The sequence below is a fragment of the Myotis brandtii genome, unplaced genomic scaffold (genome assembly GCF_000412655.1).
Source record: "Myotis brandtii unplaced genomic scaffold, ASM41265v1 scaffold1875, whole genome shotgun sequence".
In the NCBI taxonomy this organism is placed as follows: Eukaryota; Metazoa; Chordata; class Mammalia; order Chiroptera; family Vespertilionidae; genus Myotis; species Myotis brandtii.
The window spans coordinates 616,983-642,731 of record NW_005356961.1 but is presented as its reverse complement, the minus strand read 5'-3'; the positions used below and the strand labels follow the sequence as shown (position 1 = coordinate 642,731).

General features: G+C 42.3%; 2 protein-coding genes across 2 annotated transcripts in view; one reads left to right on the top strand and one right to left on the bottom strand.

Moving 5' to 3' along the window:
- CCNB3 (cyclin B3) overlaps positions 1 to 10,672 on the bottom strand; it is an 80,340-nt gene extending 69,668 nt beyond the window's left edge. Inside the window, exons 1-4 of the mRNA XM_014538266.1 lie at positions 10,663 to 10,672; positions 8,178 to 8,243; positions 5,238 to 5,363; positions 3,484 to 3,570 (exon numbers count right to left, since the gene is read on the bottom strand). Coding sequence (XP_014393752.1) covers positions 3,484 to 3,570; positions 5,238 to 5,327 — 177 coding nt within the window. The 5' untranslated portion in view covers positions 5,328 to 5,363; positions 8,178 to 8,243; positions 10,663 to 10,672. The remainder of the gene's footprint in view (positions 1 to 3,483; positions 3,571 to 5,237; positions 5,364 to 8,177; positions 8,244 to 10,662) is intronic.
- Positions 10,673 to 17,546: 6,874 nt separating this feature from the next.
- Positions 17,547 to 25,233, top strand: AKAP4 (A kinase (PRKA) anchor protein 4). The gene is made up of 5 exons (XM_005864541.1): positions 17,547 to 17,642; positions 18,678 to 18,728; positions 19,283 to 19,384; positions 22,406 to 24,544; positions 25,078 to 25,233. The coding sequence occupies exons 1-5, from the start codon at positions 17,547 to 17,549 to the stop codon at positions 25,231 to 25,233; spliced, it is 2,544 nt and encodes an 847-aa protein (XP_005864603.1).
- The last annotated feature ends 516 nt before the right edge of the window (positions 25,234 to 25,749 follow it).

The window sequence follows — 25,749 nt, the reverse complement described above, 5'->3', positions numbered from 1 at the left end:
GGCCCCTCCCCCAGGCCTGATGCCTCGGCCAGAGGCGTCAGGCCTGGGCAGGGGACCCCCATCTCCCCCCACCATCACCGGCTCTGCCCTCGCCCAGGCCTGACACCTCAGCCAGAGGCATCGACCCCCATCACCCTCCGATCGCCGAATCAGCCCCTTGCCCAGGTTTGACGCCTCCACCAGAGGTGTCAGGCCTGGGCAGGGGACCCCCCAGACTCCTCCGATTGCCAGCTCAGCCCCCTGCCCAGGCCTGACACCTCTGGCCCAGGCTTCAGGCCTGGGGTCCCACTTGGGTGCCTGGCCAGCCTTGGTGAGGGGCTGATGGCTGTTTGCAGGCTAGCCACACCCCCTTCAGGGTGGGGGTCCCCACTGGGATGCCTGGCCAGCCTGGGTGAGGGGCTGAGGGCCGTGTTCAGGCTGGCCACACTCCCTTCAGCATGGGGGGTCCCACTGGGGTGCCTGGCCAGCCTTGGTGGGGGCTGCAGGCTGTTTGCAGGCTGGCCACACCTTCTTCAGGGTGGGGGTCCCCGCTGGGGTGCCTGGCCAGCCTGGGTGAGGGGCTGATTGCTGTTTGCAGGCTGGGCACGGCCCGCCACCCAAGTATCTGGGATTTATTTATCTTCTATAATTGAAACTTTGTAGCTTTGAGCAGAGCCCAGGGCCGGCCAGGGCAGGCAGGAAGCTTGGCTTCCTCCATAGCCAAGGGGCAACCCAAGTCTCCTGCTCACTCCAGCTCCGTGGCCACTGCCATCTTAGTTGGGTTAATTTGCATACTTGCTGATTGACTGGTGGGCGTGACTTGTGGGTGTAGCAAAGTGGCGAAGTGATGGTTAATTTGCATGTTTCTCTTTTATTAGTATAGATAGCTATACCTGTATAAACTTAATGAGAAAGGACTGAGACATGGCAAACAAGTTTCTCACATGCTGAGACCTTGCTTTTCATACACTGTCACCACACTCCCATAACAGATTCTGTAGGCCAAGGGAAGCTTCACCAAGATGAGCTGCACCTGCTCCTCATGTGTGTGGCTTAGTTCAGCCAAGTTTCTAGATCCATCCTATATACGAAAGAGGGAATATGCAAATTGGCTGTCACTCTGCCACAAAGATGGCGGCGCCCACAGCGGAGGCGGGGTTTCTGTACACAAGATGGCTGCACCTACAGCAAAGGCCGAGTTCCCATAATGAGCCTTAACGAGCAATCAGCAGGGACCTGTGGCTGCACTCCCCTCCTTCCCCTGTGGGGCTTGACAGGGGACCTCAGGCCACACCCCCCACCCAGCAGGGCTTGACAGGGGACCTCAGGCCATGCCCCCCACCCAGCAGGGCTTGACAGGGGACCTCAGGCCACACCCCCCTGCCCAGCGGAGCTTGATGGAGGACCTCAGGCCGTGCCCCTCACCCCAGTGCCAAGCTGGGGGACCTCAGGCCATGCCCCCCCACCCTGGAGCCAGGCCGGGGGGCCTCAGGCCACATCCCCCTCCCAGTAGGGCTTGACAGGGGACCTCAGGCCACGCCCCCCGCTCTGGTGCCAGGCTGGGGGACCTCAGGCTGTACCCCCCACCTGGCAGGGCTTGACGGGGGACCTTAGGCCACACACCCCCACCTGACAGAGCTTGACGGAGTACCTCAGGCCATGCTCCCCACCCCAGTGCCAGGCTGGGGACCTCAGGCTGTGCCCCCCACCCAGCAGGGCTTGATGGGGGACCTCAGGCCACACCCCCACCCAGCAGGGCTTGACGGGGAACCTCAGGCCATGCCCCCTGCCCTGGCGCCAGGCCGGGGGACCTCAGGTCATGCCCCCCACCTGGCAGGGCTTGACAGGGGACCTCAGGCCATGCACCCCGCCCAGCGGGGCTTGACAGGGGATCTCAGACTGCATCCCCCACCCAGCGGGGATTGACAGGAGACCTCAAGGCATGCCCCCAGCCTGGGCTGGGGGACCTCAGGCCGCGCCCTCCACCCCAGTGCCAGGCCAGGGGCCCTGAGGCTACACTCCCCACCCAAGTGGGGCTTGACAAGGGTGGGACTGGCCAGGTTTGGATCTAGCCCAATGAGGGGGGCACAGCCGGGTCTGGGTCTCACGCGATTTTGAGGCACACATGGATGGGCGGGGACTTGACTCTGGGTCCTGTGGTGTGCCCCAGATTCTGACAGGAGGAAGATTTTCATATACATTTTACTAATTTTCTTTCATCTCTGACACTTCTATTATAGAGAAAGGGCAAATAGCAATGTTAAAATATTTCCTCTAATTAATCCCCTTTTAATGTGCGCGAATTTCATGCACTGGGCCACTAGTGGTTAAATAAGTCAGGAAATAAACCTAACCCCACAGGTCTGTATGGAAGGGGTCTCTTTCAACCTTTCTATAGTAAATCTGAAATTAGGCAGAAAGCTATAACCTTAATCATATATGTTGTAATCTCTATGGGGAAGAGACTGTATTAGCACAAAGGTGGTCACATAGCATCTAAAGAGCAGAGATCCAAAGGGGAGAACTTTATCAGTGTTTACCCAATCCTAGCCAAGAGGGTAAATATTATCTAGTAGAGACAAGTATTCAGGTAGCCACAGAAGGGCACTTTATTATAGATGGCAAGAACAGTTCATCAGGTTCTCTGTATCATAGCTGAAACAGACTTCAAAATAAACATTGGACAAGTCCTCATTTGTAAAGTGGAGATAATGATAGCATCTACCTCAAAGGCTTATATGAGGATCAAGTTGATATGGAAAAAGTGCTTAGAATAGTGTCTGGCAGATGGTAAGCACTCAGTAGGCATCAGTTACTATAATCTAAGACCAAAGATTACTTTTAGCCCAATTCTATATTCAATTAGTAACATTCCATTAATTCTGAGTTTTGCTGGTACTTACATAATACCAGAAGGGAGTAACTTGGAAGTGAACTTAAGAATTCTAGTCAAAATTGAGTTCCAAGAGCTCCATAGTTGAAGACCAGATCATGGAGCTGTGGTGCCCACAGGGAGCATTTTTTATTATCACTATGACTGGGATGCTACTGGAACTTAAATCCTGGGGTCCAGGGATGTTGCCTGAGGTCATTCCTACACAACAACAACAAAAATGTCCTGCCCCAATTGCCCATAGTGCTTGAGATGATAAACATTGCCCTAGACTACAATGAATGCACCAAAGTACTTACCTCCAAGGCATAGGCAACCTGTTGACCAACTTCTGAACTTTATATAAATGTACGATCCCATAGTTCTCATATTTATCTACAATTTCATATATAATAATCATTCTATCAAGAGAACTCAACCAATTAATTCAGATGCATGTGCCAGCAGAGGAGCCCCTCCAGTTTCTGAAATTGGGTCATTGACTCCAAATAAAATCAAATCTCTACATTCCAGAAAGGGTCATAGTCTGGTAAACTGGAAAGGTCCTTCAAGGAAAAGGTTGTCTAAACCTTATGCAACATCACAGCAGAGGATTGGATTAGCATACTCACATTGGTGAGATCGTCCAAAGCTGATCTCTTTTTGAGCAGTTCTGGAGATGAAGATGGAGATATCACTGCTTGGTAATCCTCACCTCTCTAAAAAAGTAAAAGAGGTAAATGAGTATACCCAACTGTGAGCAGTCTTTTTCAGGGTCGTCTCTGGGGCTCAGAAGGAAACTCCAGAATCTCCAAGCAACTGCAGTTTATAATATAAATTCCAATAAACTACAACAAAAGGACATTTTGACACTCACTGTTGCTTAGAGAATCACTAAAAGAGGTAATCATTGATGATAGGGACAAGGCTGCAATGAGACAAGATGACCATCAGTGTAACTCAGAGTTAGGTGGATGAATGGATAACAAAACAAGACCCTTACATATGCTGTCTACAAGAGACTAACTTCAGCCCTGGCCAGTGTTGGTCAGTGGTTAGAGTGTTAGTCCATGAACCAAAGGGTCCCAGGTTCAATTCCTGGTCAAGGACATGTACCTGGGTTGCAGGTTCAATCCCTGGCCCAGGTTGGGATGCATGCAAAAGGCAACCAATCAATGTGTCTCTCTCTCACGTCGATGTCTCTCTCTCTCTCTCTCTCTCTCTCTCTCTCTCTCTCTCTTCTCCCTCTTTCCCTCCTTTCCACTCTCTCTAAACATCAATGGAAAAATATCCTCAGATGAGGATTAACCAAAAAAGACCAATCTAATACAGTAGAGTAATCCTGAAAGAGCTGAGAAGAATTACTTCTGTTTTCTAATTGATTAAGCTAAGAAATAAGTAAACCATTAGTTTTTTAATCTAGCTCACAATAAATAATCCTAGTGGAAATAATTAGCAAAAAAATATTACTTTCTCACATTAGCTAAGAAATCAACTGTTAATCTGTTTTCTAATTCCTACTTAATATGACTGGTAGAAATAATCAGCCCCAAATAAAATTCACAGGTAAAACTAAACTCAATAAAAATTTAGATTTAAAAAATGTGCCCAAGAAAGTTGCATTTGGAAAAATAACTACCACAAAAGAAAACTTACAATGGCAAAATCTAAACAAGAAAACCCGATATAGACAAAAATCTGATAAATGTAGCAAATATCTCTTGCCAATTTATACAGGAAAAAATATTTGTCCCCTACATGAAAATCATTTTATTAAAATGAAAATGACTAGAAAATGTATATCTGTACTGAAAGGAAAGTAATCAAGGAAAAGAAATTGGCCTAATGATATTTGTTCTAGGAAATACTCTCTTAATGACAATTCATTAGTGTTAGTAAAATTCTTATTAAAATATGTATGATGATAAATGAACACAGAACAGCTCAGGACCGGAATGACTATGTCAAACTACCCCCAAGGTCAAAACAGCAGAATCAAAATGAACCCATTCTTCTAATTAAATAGCTATAAAAATCATGATAATACATTTGTTGACCTAATCTTCATAGTCTCCCCAGGATTTACCAAGCAACCTCCTGGAAAGGTGCTTTGAGAAACTTAGGCAAAGTAGGAGTATGGATATGATCATTAATGAGAGGTGAATGTTGTTTGCTTTGGAAGATTGAGGAGGGTGGCCTTCATTTCATATTTTCTCCCCAAATTCTAATTTGCTGATCTTCTGCAACTACAGGGGCTCTTACTCCTTGCCCTCCTTCTCAAATAAAACCACGCATAATCTGAAAGACTTAGGGGTGAGCATAGGGACCAAGCCAACACAGGAAGGGGCTACTTGAGACACTATTAGGAGAAACAGCTTGCTCTAACCTTTTCAGATTGGCCATGATCACTGGGCACAATCTTGTTGGACTGAGATTTCTTAGTCTCATTTTTGTCGCTTCCCGGTGGTGGTGGCATCTCTTACAGATTCAGCAGTGTCTATCCAAGGCAGAGCTGCAATCATAAAGGGTCTCTTTAAAATACTATTCACCAGAAACATCACAGAATTATCCGGAGACTTTTGAGAAAACCCAGTCTCTCTATAGCATCCCCAGGAGGAAACAGACTTTGAGTTAGGCAGATCTTGTTTCTACCACAGTTAACCTTGGGTAAGTGACTGAAACTCCCTGGGATCCAGATATCCATCTATAAAATGGGGATAAGTATACCTACCTCTGCAGGACACTGTTCAAATTAAATTAGATACTCTATGTAAAAAGCCCAGCGTAATGCCTGCCGTCATCTATGGGCACTGAAATTATGGCCTCGCCCCAAGTTTAAGTCTAGGAACATTGGGAACAACTTATGTGATTTACACTGAAGACAATAAAAAATGTGACAGGTCATATAGTATGGAGGCTAGCTGGTAAGAATAATGTTCTTTAAAAGGCATGGGATCCTGGCCATGGAAATTATAATATGTTACAAAGAAGACACAAGAATGCACTGCACACACACATATGCACAATAGGCCAGAGAGTACTCAAAGGTTGCAATCAAGCAGAAGAAACTGTAATACAGTTCTAGACACCTGATAGGAACATTTAAAAATTAAAAAATGAGATAATAGCAGAAGAAAGTAACGTATTGGAAAATCATTTGACATAACAATTTAACAGTTATTACAACCCTTAGAAGAATCCTACCTTCACCTCATCTCGGTAGAGAACCCCATTCTAATTTCTTTTTTAAAAATCTTTATTGTTGAAAGTATTACATAGGCCCTCCTTTTCCCATAGAACCTCTTCCAGCCTGCTACCATCCCCTTTCTTCCCCCAGGCCATTCTATATTTCTTAAGGTTCTTGTAGTTTCTGAGTCTCAATAGTTAGGATACACTTATGTGTCTTACAAGCAAATACATTATTAGGAGGAATTATTTTTTGGATACACAAGAAACCCTTCCCACTCAGATACAACTGACCTTTCAACCTCACTCACATTCAATCTCCAAGTTCAACTGCATTTGACAAACAACAGGCTTCCCTAAGAGAGACCCTAAAGGGACTACAACAAACATCCCACTATGTACCAGATATTTCAGGCAATAGAGATACAAACACAAATCACGGATCTTATCCTAGAAGTATTCACATGCATAGCTCTAACAGTAACATAAAAATGTGACAAATGGGGCCGTGGCAGAAAGAGGCTGGGAGGGAGATGTGGCCTGACTCTGCCACCTCCTCCACCACCTGCAGCCAACTCCTCTCCCTGCAGCTGCCAGGGCACACTTTCAGGTCTCCCGGCACCCATCAGTCAGAGGATTCGGCCCCCTGACTCCTCAGACCAATGGGCAGCCAGCCCTCACACTCTCTAAAATAACCAGCTCGCCCCTTACCTAGTACAGAGCCCTGGTGTGGTTGACCCCCTGCACAGGCCTAAGCTAGGATGCACCACTATGCAGCAGCAGCCTACCCATCAGCCTATGCCCCAGTGAACATAGCTTTTCCCCAGCAGCCTTCAGCCCTGCCCCAGCAGCAAAGAGAAGGCCCGAAGACTATAACCTCTTCATCTATCACCTGCCTCAGGAGTTTGGTGATGCAGAACTCATATAGACTTCCCTGTCCTTTGGAGTTGTAGTCTCTGTCAAAGTCTTTGTGGATCAAGCCCCAACCAGAGCAAGTGTTTTGGGTTTGTTAGCTTTGACAATCCAACCAGTGCCCAGACAGCTATTCGGGCCATGAATGACTTTCAAATTGCCATGAAGAGGCTCAAGGTACAGCTAAAGAGGCCCAAGGATGCCAACAAGCCTTGCTGATCTGCTCTCACTGACCACCCACAGAAAGATTAAGAAGAGTGAGAAGAAAGGAGAGGAAAAGATCAGAAGCGCTTAAGCAGCCCTTCTTGAAACAGCAGCTGGAGATGGAGGTGGACTGTACCCAAGGCCAGTGTCTGGGGCTCAGGTCACTTTAAGGATTGTCTTCATCGAGTGGGTTGTTCTATGCTTGTGGCATAAAGCTCAGGCTGGCAAGGCAGCTGGGGCTGGCTGAAGATGGACTGTGGAAGGGAACCAGCAGAGGGCCTTGGGGTTGCTAAGGGCTTCCTGGCAAGGGAAGCCCAGATTTACTTAGTTCAAAATCATATCATTCCTCAGAGTTTAGGAACCAAAGAACTATTTTTTTAAAGAATATGTAAAAGAATATATAATTTTCAAAACAAGAAACACAAAAGACAGTATAGAATCTCATAAAAGCTGCCTTTAAATATCCCTAGGAGACAGGGTGAAGGGGATCTTTAAAAGACCCAGCCTACTTAAAGGGAGGCTGTGGAAAGATTGTTCTGTGTCTCATATTCTCTTAAGACAGTGGTTCTCAACCTTGGCTGCACATTAGAATCACCTGGGAATCTTTTTAAAATCCTGATTTCTGGAATGAGGCCCAGAAATCAAGATTTTAAAAAGATTCCCAGGTGATTCTAATGTGCAGCCAAGGTTGAGAACCACTGTCTTAAACCATCTCCCCACCCTGCCTTTTTTAAATAATTAAAGACTTGAGGTCTAGGCTCAGATGCAGGTAACAAGAGAGTTATGGAAGCAGTGAACCCACAATACCCAAACACAGAGGGCATCACTGAAGAGGCCTCAGGAGGAACTCTGGCCTGCCCTGGCCTTTGCCATTAAGAGTAGGAACCTGTCTTTCTTTCCTGACACTGCTTCCCTAGGCTGAAAGAAAAAGGGAGTTTTGGTCACCCTTGCTTTTCCCTTTCCCTTCCATATAGGCAGAGGCCCTGCCTTTGGCTGAGTGGAGACACCTCCTGTTTGCCCTTACCTTGAGCCAGCTCCAGTGTCCCCTTGCTCAGGGTCACCTTCTGTTTCTAAGTCTAAGTTTGCCCACCTGTAAAGTAGATTCAGGATTATAAAGGGCTGTGACAACAGGTTTGGAAGGTTTGCTGCTGTATATACTGCCATTGAGAAGGGAATAATTTTCAATATAGCTTCAGAATTTAGAAGTCCCTCTTTAACCAGGACCTGGGAGAGTCGATGTTTTGCCAACATCTTCATTCCTTTAAAAAGTACATCTTTCTTATGCAAAAAAGTGACAAATTATTTTTAAAGGTAGATACAAAGTACTAGAGAAACATAATGGAAATATAGAAGAGGTTATATATGATCTGGACATTCCCAAGTAAACTGGAGGGCTTTCCAGTTTTCCAAAGAAAGCCTGAGCCCAGGCAGAGACTTGAACATGCAGAGAACAGAAGGTTCCAGGTATATCCAGGTTGTCTGAGTTCAAAGTAAAAAGAATGTGCTGGGGAGGAGTTATAAAGGGGTTGAAAGCTAGGCTGGGGGTAGGCTGATAACAGTAGCCTGCAGCTTGAGGGGAAGATTTAAGAAAGGAGAAAGGATTTGGGTTTTGCTTTGGATGGAGAAGTATTACACATTTTGTTGATGAGGAAAAGTCAGTAAAAGTATATGCCTTCACAGTTACTACATCAGTTGATTCTCACAACAAAACTGTTTCCATTTTATAGTTCCAAATGAGTTACATGACTTACTATACAGGACAAACTATTAAACAGTATACATCACCCAGCTCTTTCCAGGGCTCTTTCTAAAAAAACATAAAATCTCTCTGGTCACAGAAAAAAAAAAGACATTTCAGAACAGTCCATGGTCCAAAATGAAAGGCCCTAGTATAGTAGAGAGAGGAGGTAGAATTAGCAAAGGATTTTTTTAAAAGAAGCAATTGGACTTCTTAACCAGCCAAATTAGCATCTTTGAGTCTCAACTTCCTCTTTTGCAAAAAGATACACTTGCAGAGGTATTCTGTGGTGCCAATGTAAATATTTTAAAAAATATATTTTACTGATTTTTTACAGAGAGGAAGGGAGAGGGATAGAGAGTCAGAAACACCGATGAGAGAGAAACATCAATCAGCTGCCTCCTGCACACTCCCTACTGGGGATGTGCCCGCAACCAAGGTACATGCCCTTGACCAGAATCGAACCCGGGACCCTTGAGTCTGCAGGCCGACGCTCCATCCTCTGAGCCAAACCAGTCAGGGCCAAATGTAAATTTTTTAAAAAATATATTTTATTGATTTTTTTACACAGAGAAAGGGAGAGAGATAGAGAGTTAGAAACATCGATGAGAGAGACTCATCAATCAGCTGCCTCCTGCACACTCCCTACTGGGGATGTGCCCGCAACCAAGGTACATGCCCTTGACCAGAATCGAACTTGGGACCCTTCAGTCCGAAGGCCGATGCTCTATCCACTGAACCAAACTGGTTAAGGCCAAATGTAAATTTTTACATGAAAGCCTAAGCATGGCAGGCACTCAGAATAAATGGTGGGTATTACTCTCCTCTTCCTCCAAATTGAAAACTATTTTCCATCTCATCCTCAAAACTCGGCCAAGCAACAATAAAGCTAAATTGGGTGCACCTACCCCTAACTGCACTCTGTGAAAACCACTTACCCCACTATTATTATTCACACCTCATACAATTTTTTTATGGATGACTAAAAACTCATGTTCTGAAACATTCACCTTTCAAAGGAAAAGAAAAAATATCAGATTGAAGTAAAAAAAAAGGCTAAAAATTTTTCAGCTGAGAGTGTCATAGATTTAATTAAACCTCAGAGAAAACAAGGTTATTCATATGATGGTCATGCACCACCTTCACTATCCTGAACAATAATCACTTGCTTTGGGAGACACACACACTGACTTAAGTAGCTAGTTTTCCTGCTACTGGGAGAGGGGAATGACACCACTAAAAACATGCTTTCATAAAAGGACACTCTGCAAAAACACTCCAGACTCCTACCACCTACAAAATGCTGAGCCTTACTTGGACAAGAAACTTAGAATCCTTTCCAGTGTCCAGACTCTCCATGTCCCCTACATGTTGAAGACCTCATTGAGAATCCCAGAGCAGTGCTGAAACCCACACAAGGGCAAATTGGCTCTTTTAAAAGCCCAATTGTTCAAACTCCAGAACTGTAGATCAAGACAGTCTACAGCAGTGGTTCTCAACCTGTGGGTCGAGACCCCTTTGGGGGTTGAACAACCCTTTCACAGGAGTCGCCTAAGACCATCAGAAAACACATATATAATTAATTGATTCATAACAGTAGCAAAATTACAGTTATGAAGTAGCAACGAAAATAATTTTATGGTTGGGGGTTACCACAACATGAGGAACTGTATTAAAGGGTTGCGGCATTAGGAAGGTTGAGAACCACTGGTCTACAGGAAACAGTAGCAACTTTGTTTTATATATAAAGGCAGGTTACAGACAGCAAGACATTGGGGAGAGTAAGGGGTATGGTATCTGTCAATGAAAGCAGCACTGGGTGGGAAAGTATCTTAGGATCTAGTTCTAACACTGCAGGTAGCTGGCTAGGTGACACTAGGCAAGTCCCTTTTCCCTCTGTAGACTTCATTTCTCCAGCTAATAAAATGAGGCAATGGGACCAAAGCCTCCATGTTATTCAAACAGTGGTAAATGGACCAGCATCATTTGCAACACGTGGGAGCTTTTAGCTATTTAAAATCTTAGGCCCCAAGGTAGGCCTTACCAAATAGGCACAGGCAAGTTAACAATATCCCCAGGTGATTTGTATGCACTTTAAAGTTTAAGAAGCACGGTTCTAAGGCACCTTCGACATCTGGCCTTCTAGGACTCTAATCACATAGCAGAGAGCAATGGGCAAGCCAGAGTTGAAGGGTTGGAAGCAGAGATAGAAGAATGGAGATGTGAGAAGTTTAACAAGGGGGAAAGGACACGTTTCCATTAACCTGTAGTTCAAAACACATCCCTCAAATAGCATTCTCTGACTTAAATGCGTTGTCTTGTGGCTGAAATTGATCCTGCATACTTTCACTTGTAAAAAGACATTTTGTATATGTACTCTGATTCAGGCATGTGTACTGGACGCTCCATCTAAATAATGGGACCTAGTTTCATTTACTTTGTCATTTCACCCTCTAATACACACTCCCTGCCCAACCTCATATGGGGCTCACTTCGCAACGGTTGACTGGCAAGAGAAGACAGCACGTAACAAGAGGCACTCCATGGCCAATACCGGACATTAGTGCAGGCAGTACAAAACCAAAGGCTCCTACCTCACATTGAAATTGGGGGCATAACAGGAAAGACCATAGACACACTTCTAGACCAGGAGCAGCCCCGATAAATGAATGGAGCACCAAGTCGTAGCGACCGGGCGTGGGTCTCAGCCTGGCCTGAGTTCCCTCCAATCCATCTGCTAGCAGTGAATTTTTAAAATTACAGTCCTAGAGAAACTGCAGTGGTGATTGGCCAACAAGGACCAATCTGCGTGCAGAGTTGTGACGTAGGCTCGGCCCAGCAAGGAGGGGTGGGCTGGGAGAGTAATTGATTGAACTCCTTGTCAAATTGACTACATTGGGGCTTGGTTTCCCATACAATTGGTTGGAATAGGCTGGTTTGACAAGTGAAGTACTGGGTCTCTTTAAAGAGGCATTTCATTTAAATAACCCTGCTGGAGGAAGGGGAGAGCAACTGTACAACTTAGGTTCAGACCAGTTAAGAACTCTTTGTAGAATCAAACATTAACTCCTGCTGGCTTCACAAGTGGCCTTGTGATGGGAAGCAGGGTAGAAATTATTGCCCCTATTTTATGGGTAAGTCCCCAAAGTGCAGAGAGCTATTAATAGTAGTAGTTAACATTAATTCAGCGCGATAAGTGCCAAAACAAGGTGAAAATACAACTGCTAAAGATTTCAGAGGACACATGTTGTTTAGCACGCCATTATTCCCAACCCAGTCACTGTTGTCAATCTCACCCCAGCATCACCAATAGTGATTAGTGAGTATATTAGGTACATACGCCACTTGTTAGGGTCTATAGACTTAGACAAATACTTCTTCCTTTGAACCTAACACACCTTTATGATGGGACAATTAAGGAAATATTACATTAATATTACATGTATATTATCTGCATTATAAATAAATATAATACTAAGTATTAAGTCAATAAATATAACAGACTTAACAATGCAATTTTTAGGATGGAGGGTGATTATATGGGGGGCGGGGAGAATCACCAAATTCCCTTTTGAGGAATGCTTGGCAAAATGGATTTTTGTATGGGGTGATCTTGTACTGTATGGAAACGTTTTCCAAGCAGCTGCGACCTCCTAGTGGCCACATGAACTCATTACCCCCATTTACCATCTAACTTTGAGAGCAACAGGCACAGAAGGGCTAACTAAGCCTGACTGACATCCCCGCGCAGGGCAACTACCTGACAACGCTGAAGACTAGGCCAGTCTTCATCCCATTTTAATGTTCCTAAAACTAGGGGGACCCTTAAATGTGTGTGTAGAGGGGGAGGATGCCTATAAGTGCTATAAGGGAACCTGAAGGCGTTCATGCTTCCAGATCCCCTTTCTCTCCTCTGTAGTCTTTGTTTAAAACATTTATTCACAAATAAAGAAACTGTCTGGAGGGAAGGAGAAAAACTATCACCAATTAATACTATATTTAAGTACTTTTCTGTCAGATGTTCAAGCAAGTTCGTCTGACAGGAAAAAATATTCCGATTAACGGCTTATTTTCCTCAGCCATATCTCCAGCGCTGACATAAAATATATTGATATGTGTACGGCAAAAGAACCTTTAACAAGCTATAAATGGGATTGGAACCAAAACTACGCATGGGAAAGGAACTTCCCGCCTGTCAGAAACAAAACCAAAATAGATGAGGGGCAGAGGGAGAGGGAACTAACGGCTTTAGAATTATCGCCTTAGAGAATTACCGCCTCAGAATTACCACCTCGGACCAACCGCCTCTGACCAACCGCCTCAGACCAACCGCCTCTGACCAACCGCCTCAGACCAACCGCCTCTGACCAACGGCCTCAGACCAACTGCTTCAGACCAACGGCTACCAACCGCCTCACACTAACAGCCTCCAGCAAGCATGCGCACACAGAGGAGGCGCGCCGACTGTACCATTCTCGCCAGAAGGGGGAGATAACGGATTGACCCTTTTTAGTCAGACTTGAAACCGCTAGATGGGGCCAAAAGATTATACTAGGTACCCTTTATACTTTTTTCCCTCAAGAAATTTCTCTTCTACATCTTATAACCCTAGAATAAAGAAAACTCATGCTAATCTCTGAACACACACATAAATACCCCCCCCTCCAGGATGATGGAAGTGGCTAGTGCCGGAACTGGCTGCACCATCAATCAAAGCCCTCTCCGGTCTTCAGCGAGCCATTAATAAAATCTGGATTAAAATAGTACCCATATCATAAGTCTGTCTGAGAATTAAATGAGAGAATGCATGTAAAACACAACACCAGGCAAATTTTCAGACCTGTAGAATTAGACACTCTGGGATGAAGTCCAACTATGTTTTATTAAGCACTCCAAGTGATCCTGAGTCACGCCTAATGTGTAAAAATTGTTGCTCAATGAGGAAGGCTGCCTACTCAAATAGCTAACCAAGATATTTGTCATTATTTCGGATTTCATTACTCCTGCCTGAACTTTCAAAACCATCATTTGTTTCTTGACGCCAACTGTATGGCCAGTATCTTGGTGGATACAATGAGAAAGAGACAGAGAACCTGCCCTGAGGCTTCAGTGTAGGTGATCCAGGAATAGGAAAAGTTAATTAAATCTACAAGGCCAGATCTAGTAAATGTCAAATGAATTATACAGACAATAAGCAAATGTTCTAGGAAATCAGAGGAGGGAAATTTTACAATTAGGGATGAGCCCCCCCCCCCCATACACACACACACATACACCAAATAGCTCTAAGTAATTTCCACAACAAGGCAATAGAACAGACCTTAGCTGCCTAATTAAATCCCTGCCTGAAAGGAAACCCCAACATATCTAAGAGCTTGCTTTCCTTTAACAGCTGCCTCTTAAATAAAAATAATTAGAACGTTTATAGTTTTTTAAAAGTGCTTTATTTTCTCCCTCCACTGTTTCAATCACTTATAGGAAAGGACAGATGGGTATGCAGACATAACATAAATACTTGATGAAAGTAATTATGCAGTACCATTGATGAGATGTTCAGAATAGCTATCTAATAGATGATTTAATAAAGAAAATATGGTACATATATACAATGGAATACTAATCAGCCATAGGAAAAGACAAAATACTGTCATTTGTGACAACATGGTTGGATCCTGAGAATGTCATGCTAAGCAAAAGAAGTCAGATGGAAAAAGTCAAAAACCATATGATTTCACTCATATGTAGGATATAATACTGAAAGCAACAAATGAACAAAGACAAACAAAAACTCATAGACACAGAAAACAGTATGGTGATTACAAGAGGGAAAGGGAGTATGGGGGTAGAAGAGGGTAAAGGGGGGATAAATGGTGATTGAAGGAGACTTGACTTTGAGTGGTACAATATAATATATAGATGATGTGCTGTAGAATTGTACACTCAAAGCCTATGTAATTTAATAACCACTATCACCCAATAAATTTAATAAAATTTAAAAATAATGGCTATCTAATTTTTCAATTTACTGTGGTTGTGAGGAGCTGCTCTAAAGGACATTGGGCATTCTAATGGCTTGGAAACAATTCAGGAGAAAAAGAGGTGGGGTTCCCATTTGTACTGGTCCATAATAAATAATGTCTGATAATCATTGACATCACTTCCCATTTTCCAAATAGTCTGTGTCATCACATAAACTAAATTAGGTAGGCTAAATCTGAGGCTGAAAGGTACTTAGTGGAACTAACAGGCAGACAGTAATTTCATGAAGGCTGATAGTTCAGTTCACTTAAATTTCATTTTGCCATTATTCATAATAATTACAAACACAGGTTCCATTTTTTATTACCTTAATAGCTCTTTCAAACCAAATGCAAGCTGAAAGCATATTTAAAATGTAATTTGTATGATTACTCACAAGTTTGTATGAAAGAGAAGATGTTTGAGAATAAATAAGGTTAGAAAATGGATGATAATGGTTAGGGGAAAATGACAAAGCTTCTGTTTAACATCTCTATATTTGGCTCTTAAAAGCTAACCTAAGTGTACACTACTTGGCATATATTGACATACTAATGTAGCATATTCCTTCTTCTGACACTTTGAACATCAGTACAGGACACTCTGAGAGCCTCAGCAGCTTAAGAGAAAAGAAGAGGCAGTGAATATACTGTAACCTATGACTGAGCCTCCTTACATTTTCATTATTGGTTTCCCACCCAAATGCTGCTCTTATTTGCTCCTGGTTAGCCTCCAGGATGACAGTATTGGGGTGCCATGGGTCAGGGCTCTAATCATCCATAATAGTTCTATGTCATTTAGAGGATTTGGTATGTCATTTAGAGGATTTGGTATGACATTTTCCAGGCCCAGATGACAGTTTTTTCCTTCTAGGCTGGGAGACATAGAGAGGTGTTTTTTGTTTGTTTGCTTATTTGTTTGTTTGTTTTTAATCTTAGGAATATATATTCTTGTACATAGAGAATAAATAAACATTTTCTTTCTTTACTTATTATTCCATAGACATGAGCCAGACACAGGAGCTCCAACTTAAATATCAAAAGTTCCCCTTGCCAAAAGGGATGATAAAAGAAAAACAAGTCCTATATTGTGGATTTTAGCTCATCACCATTGACAAAGACTCCCTCCTCAACCAAAATTAATGTTTTAATAAACATTATATGTATTTAAGATGTACAACATGATGATTTGATATTGTCAAGCTCCTCTGAAACCTCTTCTCAACTAGGCCTCAATCTTGGCCTATAAAAATGTCAACTTTCAGCACAAAGAATTTCACCCACTCCCTACATAATGAGACTTAAACAAACACTAGCATAGAAAAATAAGTTAAGATGTGAAAACGAATACTGTTTTGTTCATACAGGCTGGTGATAATTCTGTATGTGAAAAATACAGACCAAACTGGTAACTGATAGGATTAGGTTGTTCTGGAAGTCTAGCAAGAAGAGGAAAGAGAAAGGAGCTTTCAAGGTGTTGTGAGCTGGACAAAATGTGAAAGAATTATATGTACCCTTCTAGAAAGAATAGAAAAAGGTTGTCATACAGCAGACAGCCTGAAGTAGTTTTGATTTGAAGGGGTATTAAGTTTGCCAGCCTGCTACACCTTTACTACGGTTGCTATAGTTTCAGGCATTGTGACCTAACAAAGTATGATGTCATACCTCAGGGTCATAAGCAGCAGAAAAAAGCCTTGGCCCATCAGTCTTGTCCAACTGCTGGTGGGGGTGGCAGCCAGCTGTGGGTGCCCAAGAACTTGGCACTGCCCAGATCCATCTAAAGGGGCGTATCTCCCTTCTCGGTGGCACGTTTTCAGCAAAAAGAAGAAAACAACTTCATTATCAAGGTAATGAGTTTATAAATTTCTTTTTTTAACAGTTCTTTAGAATCTGTACATGAGGTACCTCTATGCCTCCCTCTTTTTCTAGGCTAGTGATCTCTAGCTCTGGGAAAAAGAAACTACCCCTTTTGAGGGTGTGTGAAGCCTTTTTCTAAATCTTTGGGAGAGTCCTAAAAGATTTTCATGTGATGCAGGGGTGGGGGCAGGTAAAGGGTATGGATGTAGTGTTATTATGTGAAATGATAGCTGGGTATAGGAGAGAGAGAGAAAGGGAGAGCGAGAGAGAGAAGCTGGGTATGAGAGGGAGGAGCTGGGTATGAGAGAGAGAGGGGGAGAAGCTGAGTATCAGAAAAGATGGGTATGAGAGAGAGAGAGGGAGAAGCTGGGTATGAGAGAGAGGGAGGAGCTGGGTATGAGAGAGAGGGGGAGAAGCTGAGTATCAGAGAGAAAAGATGGGTATGAGAGAGAGAGAGGGAGAAGCTGGGTATGAGAGACAGCAAAAGAAGGGTGGGTATAAGAGAGGGAGAAGCTGGGCATGAGAAAGAGGAGGGAGGGGGAGAGAGAGAGAGAGAGAGAGAGAGAGAGAGAACCTAGGTATAGGGGAGAGAGAAACTATGAATTATGCTAAAATGATCCTGATGATTTCAGAGTGTCCTTTCCCCTACTGCTCACCCCGCCAGTTTCTAGCCTAAACCAATATGAAACACAGGTGGGTTTCAGGGTCCTCTTATCTAAACTGAGCCAGTTCCTAAAAACCATATATAAACCTTTCAGATTACTTTTCTTTGTCTTTCCAGATGTCTGATCCTATTGACTGGCTACACAGCTCCAGGTGTGTGTGCAAGGTCGATCTCTATAGCCCAACAGAACGGAAAGAACAGGAACGCAAAGTGGTAAGATACAAAATTACTCCTACCAAAGTGTGGGAAGTATTGGCATATGGATACAGATATACTGGAACCCAGGATAGATTAATGAAGGGTGACAGTGTCGTTTACAAGCAAGCAAGTTCAATAAAGTCTGTGGGGGACCAGTATGCTTATACATTGCGAAGGGACAAATCAAGGGAAGGGCAAAATGAAGAGTGGCAAAGGAGCTAGGGAGGGAGGGCTAGAGGGAGCCTCAGGGGAGGGAGGAGTGGTGGTTGTCTAGTTACAAGCCTCTATTACCTAACCTCTGAAGTCATAATATCACCTAGCTAACATGAGTTGTACTAAAGTGGGACTCCCTCAGGAGGGCAAAATACTTCATGCTGTTTCCCAAACTTTGAGTTATTTGTATAGTGTTTCACTTTTCTTTATCATGCTCAAGTACCACTCATACTATTATTTATTTAATATGTGTTTTACAATGTTTTTAAAATTGACTTACATTTAAAAATTACCATCACCTTAAACAATGATATCCATAATATCACAGGTTTGATGTTCTAGTATGTACTTTTCCTACTAAACAATAAAAAATATACTTATTAAACACAGAAATGTTTAACCATGTACCACCTAAACTTTTCTATAGCCTCAATAGTAAAAATATCGCGTTTGGGAAACACTAGTGTAGTTGAAAGTGCTCTAAACTGGGAGCTAGGAGAATTGAGATCTAATATAAGTTCCACCTTTGAGTTTGTGTCAGTTGGGCAAGCCACCTTTCTTCTTACTTTTCTTAATAAATGTGGGTGGGTATTTGGGGCCTCTCTGATAGGTAAGTTTTCTCATCTAGGAAATATAGCAATGATAAGATTCTGTCTGCCTAACAACACTTACTGAATATTTACTATGTACAAGTACTCTGCTGAAAGCTTTCTTTACATGCACTATCTCAATCAATCCTCACAAGAACCCTATACGGTAGGTGCTTTATCATCTCAAAGAGAAACTACAGTCTTTTCTCTAGAATTTTTCTAAATGCATCCTCTTAATTTGATGCAGATATGTTTTGTTGATGTGGCCACCCTGAATGTGGAAGATAAAGGTTCCAAGGTAGGTATTCTCTGCTCCCCTCAAAGTTGGAATGGGTAGGAAACTGCTGAAAGGATTGTCAGTGATGACATAATAAAAGGGAAAGGCTGTGGCTGTGGGTGAAAAGGTGGAGGCGATTCAGGTGAGAAGCCATCATTCTTGTGAGCCCAGGATCTCTGGTTGAGAATTTACTGTCACTCTTGATACCAAATCTCATTTTAGAAAGCACTTACATTACTGGTAGGGATGGAAGAACTAAAGCATGGAAGATAGCATGTCAGAACAGTGAAAAAATGTCCAAAAGGTCGGTAATTAATGAAATATGGTTCCTGAGATTGGTTGCTTTGTGAATTCCTCTGGGGAAGGGTAGTGATTTGTGGAGAGAAAAGTATCTCATTCTTCAAAGACTAGTTAGCACTACAAGTCTACTTCTCCTTCGAAAGTTAAAAAGATATGTCATTCATGTTTTAAAGTGGTCACAGGCAGAGAGGGCAGCCTGGAGAAGTTTCAAAAAGCAACTATTCTTAAGTTTCAAAAAGCAACTATTCATAAGATCTCATCCCTTAATTCTATAGGATGCTGGTGGTTCCAGTTCAGGAGGTGACTTAACCCTGGAGCATCTGGAAGATAAAGAAATTATTGTGATCAAGGATATTGAGAAAAAAGACCAGTCCAAGGTATGCTTAGCCTCTGAGTCTGCCCTTTCTAATTCCCAGAGCCCAGTGCTGAGTCTGAAGACTCTGGTAAGAGAAATATTGTCAAACAGGCACACAAATTTGACTACTATGACATTCTAGAGAACACAGGCCTAAGTTCAGAGTCACGGTAAGTTCAATGCCCAGGTATCTAAAAATGGCACTAATCACAGAGGCTCAGAATGCCCTTTTCTGATTTCAGGCATCTACTCCAAACAGAATATTGCTATCCTTATCCTAAGAAAGATATGGGTTTATAAGAAAGATCACCTTGCTATCCTTATCCTAACAAAGATATGGGTTTATAAGAAAGATCCCTGTGTGCCCCACATTGCCCAGCATTAAAAACACACACACACAAAACAAGGATATATGGAACAGAGAGACTCCACGACCACCAAGAACTGTGGTTGTCTGGTTACCAAGGATACCCAAGGATATATGGAGCAGAGAGACTCCATGACAACCAAAACTGTAGTTGTCTGGTTACCAAGGATACCCAAGCATATATGAAACAGAGAGACTCCATGACAACCAAAACTGTAGTTGTCTGGTTACCAAGGATACCCAAGGATATATGGAGCAGAGAGACTCCATGACAACCAAGAACTGAAGTTGCCTGGTACCCAACCCTGTTGTCTAAGAGATTACCCAGGCTGTTAGGTATCATAAAGTTAGAAGCATTTAGACTTGCACACCACTGTCACATACAGAATCTCTTTGTTTTTTATGTAACTACCCTAAATTATGTTTGTTAGGCTCCTGGTTTGGGGTGGGCATTAGAGCTCATGACAAGTCACCTTCACAGTCCTGCAAGCCCAGAGTGGTTGATACTGAAACAAGATATTTGGTTTTAGCTCAAAGGAGTCAAATATTTCCTGTTCTGTGTCCCTATGCTCATGTTATAACCAGAAACAACATTTCTGACACATTTGGAGTGGTAAGAGTGGTCCTTAAGGAAGAAAAAAAAATTTACAAAATATTCTTCAAAGGGTGTTGGGTTCAGTTGGGGAGGCTCTATTTTGGAGTCTTAAGAAAGGGATAAATTATACCTAATGTTTATTTTTAAAAGTGCAGCTCACAATGCAGATCTCCTTGATTGTAACCTACGCCTATTTTCAAAATGTCGAACTTATCATGACCTTACGTTTCTAGGAATTCAGTGAAAAGAGAGGAGCTGAAGCAATGGAAGGGGCAAAGAGAGCAATGGTACTTAGCATTGAGTAGATGATGTATACAATACATGTACACATAAACTTACACAAAGTGGCACAAAGCAACACACATCAATATATACATTTATAGCCCTAGCTCAGTGATGGCGAACCTTTTGAGCTCGGCGTGTCAGCATTTTGAAAAACCCTAACTTAACTCTGGTGCCGTGTCACATATAGAACTTTTTTGATTTGCAACCATAGTAAAACAAAGACTTATATTTTTGATATTTATTTTATATATTTAAATGCCATTTAACAAAGAAAAATCAACCAAAGAAATGAGTTCGCGTGTCACCTCTGACACGCATGTCATAGGTTCGCCATCACTGCCCTAGCTGGTTCAGTTTAGCCATTAGAACGCCAGCTCACAGACTGAAGGGACCTGGGTTCAATTTTGGTGAAGGGCAAATGCCTTGGTTGCAGGCTCGATCCCTGAATATATATATATGTATGTATATATGTGTGTGTGTGTATACACTTATATACATCAACAAAAAATAATTTGTATAAACAATGACACACATATGATAACGATAAACACATACAAGCATTGTTCCAGCAAACATATAAACATCCATATTAACATCCATGCACACAATGTTAACACACACAGCCTTGATCAAAACACAGTGACCATACAGACTCAGGTATAAGCATAAACTCTTACACAGGGTGGGGAAATAGTAGGTTTTCAGTAGTAAATACACAAAACAGTTTATTCTTGAATTATCATTTATTAATTATTGTATTATTTTTCATATGAACAACTATAAACCTACTTTTGCCCCACCTATAAATATACCTCATGTTGATAAAAACACATACCAACTTAAAGTGACACATATTCACTAACACACATTTGTATGCATTGATACACACATTGACACAAAACAATAACATCCCTAATCACGTATTTACACACATACTCCAATATTCAGGATGTGTGTAACACTGACACACATTCTCAATCATTGGCATAGCATATAAATATAACATAAACTATACCTAATTTATTGACATATATAGTCATTATACAATCACCTATTAACACAAGCATATTTTAAAACATGCATTTATTAATGTACACATTAATATATTCATGAGTATATATGTTAATATGTGAATTTATGCTTTAACATAAAACAAATTTATAGCTTCATTATACATGCCATTGAATTTATATCATAAAATATATGCAGATAACTCAAATTGACACTTGCTCATTTACATATTCAGACACACTGAAATACCCACATATTTTTACATTTACAATATACGCACACTAATACACACATGTTGGCCCCTAACAGCAGACATTGATATCAACACATTATTACACATGCTTACATATAGTCAATCATATAGTGCACTAAAATGCACACATGAACACACACACACACTGATACATTTCCACATACTGCAACATAGATTGATACATTCTCACATCTTCTTAGATGTTCACACATAAATTGCTATATTGTTATTCATACACACACGTAGACATATTTTTTACACATATTGAAATAAGCACAACATGCTCAGGTGAAACTGACAAACATTGATAGCACTTGCATATAGTTAAGTGTACAAATGTATACACTCTGAGCTTTTGTTGATAGCACTTGTGCTTGGATGTGTGTTAATGGATATAAATGTATATTTTGTTTCCATGCAAATTCTAAAAGCCAAATTGCTAATATGTGTAGTTTAGAAAGATCTATATTCAAAATAAAATAAAGGGGTGGGAAGTACCCTCCCAAATTCTTAGGTGTTCTTCTTTTTTTAGACGGAGGGATCTATATGCCTTTTCAAACAAGCTCCCTCTGATCCTATAAGTGTTCTAAATTGGCTCCTCAATGATCTCCAGAAGTATGCCTTGGGTTTCCAACATGCACTAAGCCCCTCAGCTTCTAACTGTAAACATAAAATAGGAGACACAGAGAACGAACATCACAGATACCCCCGTGAAAACTGCTACAGCGTTTATGCCGATCAAGTGAACGTCGATTATATGAACAACAGACCTCAAAGCCTACGTCTAGAAATGACTGCAGCCAAAAATACCAACAATAACCAGAGTCCTTCCACCCCACCAGCAAAATCTCCTAGCACTCAGAGGGCAGTAATGTCTCCTGAGGGAGAATGTTCAATGGATGACCTTTCCTTCTATGTCAACCGACTATCTAATCTGGTAGTCCAAATGGCCCATAAAGAAATCAAAGAGAAGTTGGAAAATGGAAACAAATGCTTTCATCATTCAATCTATCCACCCTCTGGGGACAAAGGGAAAAACAGCCCCCGAAGTGCTGTGAGCAAGATCGCTTCTGAAATGGTCCATGATGCTGTGGAAATTACCTCTGCAGAAATGCGGGGCACTGGAGGAGAAGAGTGCAGGGAAGGTGGTCGGAAAACGTTTCTATATAGTGAATTATCCAACAAGAACAAGGGGGGAGACAAACAGATATGCCAAAAAGACAGCAAAGAATTTGCAGATTCCATCAGTAAAGGGCTCATGGTTTATGCAAATCAAGTGGCATCTGACATGATGCTTTCTGTTATGAAGACCTTGAAAGTGCATACCTCTGGGAAGCCAATTCCTGCCTGTGTTGTCCTGAAGAAGGTATTGTTAAAACACACCAAAGACATTGTGTCCGATTTGATTGACTCCTGCTTGAAGAACCTGCATAATATCACTGGAGTCCTGATGACTGATTCTGACTTTGTCTCAGCTGTCAAGAGGAATCTGTTCAACCATGGAAGACAAAATGCTACAGATATCATGGAGGCCATGCTGAAGCGCCTGGTTAGTGCTCTGCTTGGAGAGAAGAAGGACAGTAAATCGCAGAGTCTATTGTATGCATCTTTGAAAGCTGGGTCCCATGATCTCAAAAGCAAGAACCAAAATAAGAACCAAAGTCTTGAGTTCTCCACCATGAAAGCTGAGATGAAGGGGAAGGACAAAGGCAAAATAAAATCAGATCAATGCAAGTCATTGAGCAGTGCTGAAAGAGTTGGTGAACACATCCTCAAGGAGAGCCTGAACATGTGGAACCAAAAACAAGGAAACCAAGGCAAGATGATTAGCAAAGCATGCACCAGTAGGGAAGAAAAAAGAGAAAAGATCAGCTCTTCCACAGATTCACTGGCAAAGGACTTGATTGTTTCTGCCCTTAAGCTGATTCAGTACCACCTAACCCAGCAGGCCAAGGGCAAAGATTCAGTTGAAGATGACTGTCCTTCAACAACGAGCTATATGACTCAGAGTGCCCAATACGAAAAAAGTTCAAGTGGCCAAAGTGCCAAGGCTCTTTCAATGAAACATCTAGAGTCACGTGTAGCTCCTGGGCCATCTAACTGTCTAAAGGAGGCTCAACAGTCAGACTGCCAGAAGTTGGATGTGTCAAACATTGTTCTAACACTAATTCAGAAACTGCTCAGTGAGAACAACTTCAACTGTGATGACCTATCTGAAAGTGAGAACAAATCTACTGAGCTCAGGGCAAACAAAGCAACTTCCATGTCCAAGAGAGGGGAAGAACAATGCCAGGAAAATCCAGAACTTGACTTCACTGGCATGAAGCAAATGAACCGGCAATTCATTGATCAACTGGTAGAATCTGTGATGAAGCTGTGCCTTATCATGGCTAAGTATAGCAACAACGGGGAAGCCCTTGCTGAGTTGGAAGAACAAGGATCCATGGCAAACAACTCTCATTACCAGGCTGGTGGCCCCAGATGTAGTCATGATGGTGCAATGCCACAGAACTTTGAAGAATTTCCTGGGCCAGAAGTCATCGTCAATAATCAGTGCTCAACAAGTAGCTTGCAGAAGCAGCTCCAAGCTGTCCTGCAGTGGATTGCAGCCTCCCAATTTAATGTGCCTATGCTCTATTTCATGGGAGATGATGATGGACAACTGGATAAGGTAAGCAATGACAAAGCACAAGAAGAAAGGGTTCGAATGGGGAGGGGCATGGAGGCAACATTGTACTTCGAGTTCAAGAGCAGTCCAATTTTTTTCAAGTCTGCTCTTTACCATTTGCCTTATGAATTACTTTCACTTCATAAAGACACAAAAGTGTGAACCATTAAGTGAGGCCCTGGCACCTCAGGGTCTGCACATTTCAACCAAGAGAAGAGTAAGATTAGCTTTGTTTTATCGATCCTTTAAACAAAGTATTTGGTAAAATATTGAGGACCAATTTTGTCTTATGTTTTGAATTTGAAGGCCCTCAAAATACTGCAGAGAGAAAAAGTATTTTTTTCATTTTGATGTATGCCATTAGAGGCGGGTCAAGGAAAAAAGAGAGAAAAGCCAGTCCTGGATCTGTGGCAGCTTTTATTCTAATCTTAGAATTATGGGTGGAAAGGTGGGTAAAGGGGTTAGTTCACTTTATCCATCTGGGTCTCTTCTCCAAAAACATCACATGACTCATGCTATCTCTGCTCATTCCACAGCTTCCTGAAGTTTCAGCTAAGGCAGCAGAGAAAGGCTACAGTGTAGGAGATCTCCTTCAAGAAGTCATGAAGTTTGCCAAGGAACGACAACTGGATGAAGCTGTGGGCAACATGGCTAGAAAACAACTGCTGGACTGGCTGCTCACTAACCTGTGAGCTAACGATGCCTTCAACATCGCTCTAGTTACTCCCCTCTCTCTGCCCAGCAGCATTCCATGCCAGCTGGGCCCCCCGTCCGTTAGGCCGTTGAACAACATACTTCATGATTGTATTTCCCAATACATCTGAGCAGTTGGACTGTATAAGGTGTTCAATAAGCTAGGTGACAGCATCAATAAAAAATTTAAAAAAATATATGTGATCATTTTCTTGATCAGATATATCTGAGGTGTCTACGGCCATACCACCCTGAACGCGCCCGATCTCGTCTGATCTCGGAAGCTAAGCAGGGTCGGGCCTGGTTAGTACTTGGATGGGAGATATATCTGAGGCAAAAGAGGAGAATGGGTTCAATTCCAAGTATTGGTGATACAGTGTTAGACTTAGGTCCAAATCTCACCTTGATTTTTTCTGAGAACCCAAGATATAAAGGTATCTTGTTCAAGTCCCTAAGTAACCTGGTTTTTCCAAATAATCTGTGTTGGAAATCTAGAAGTTTGCCACCTGTGGACT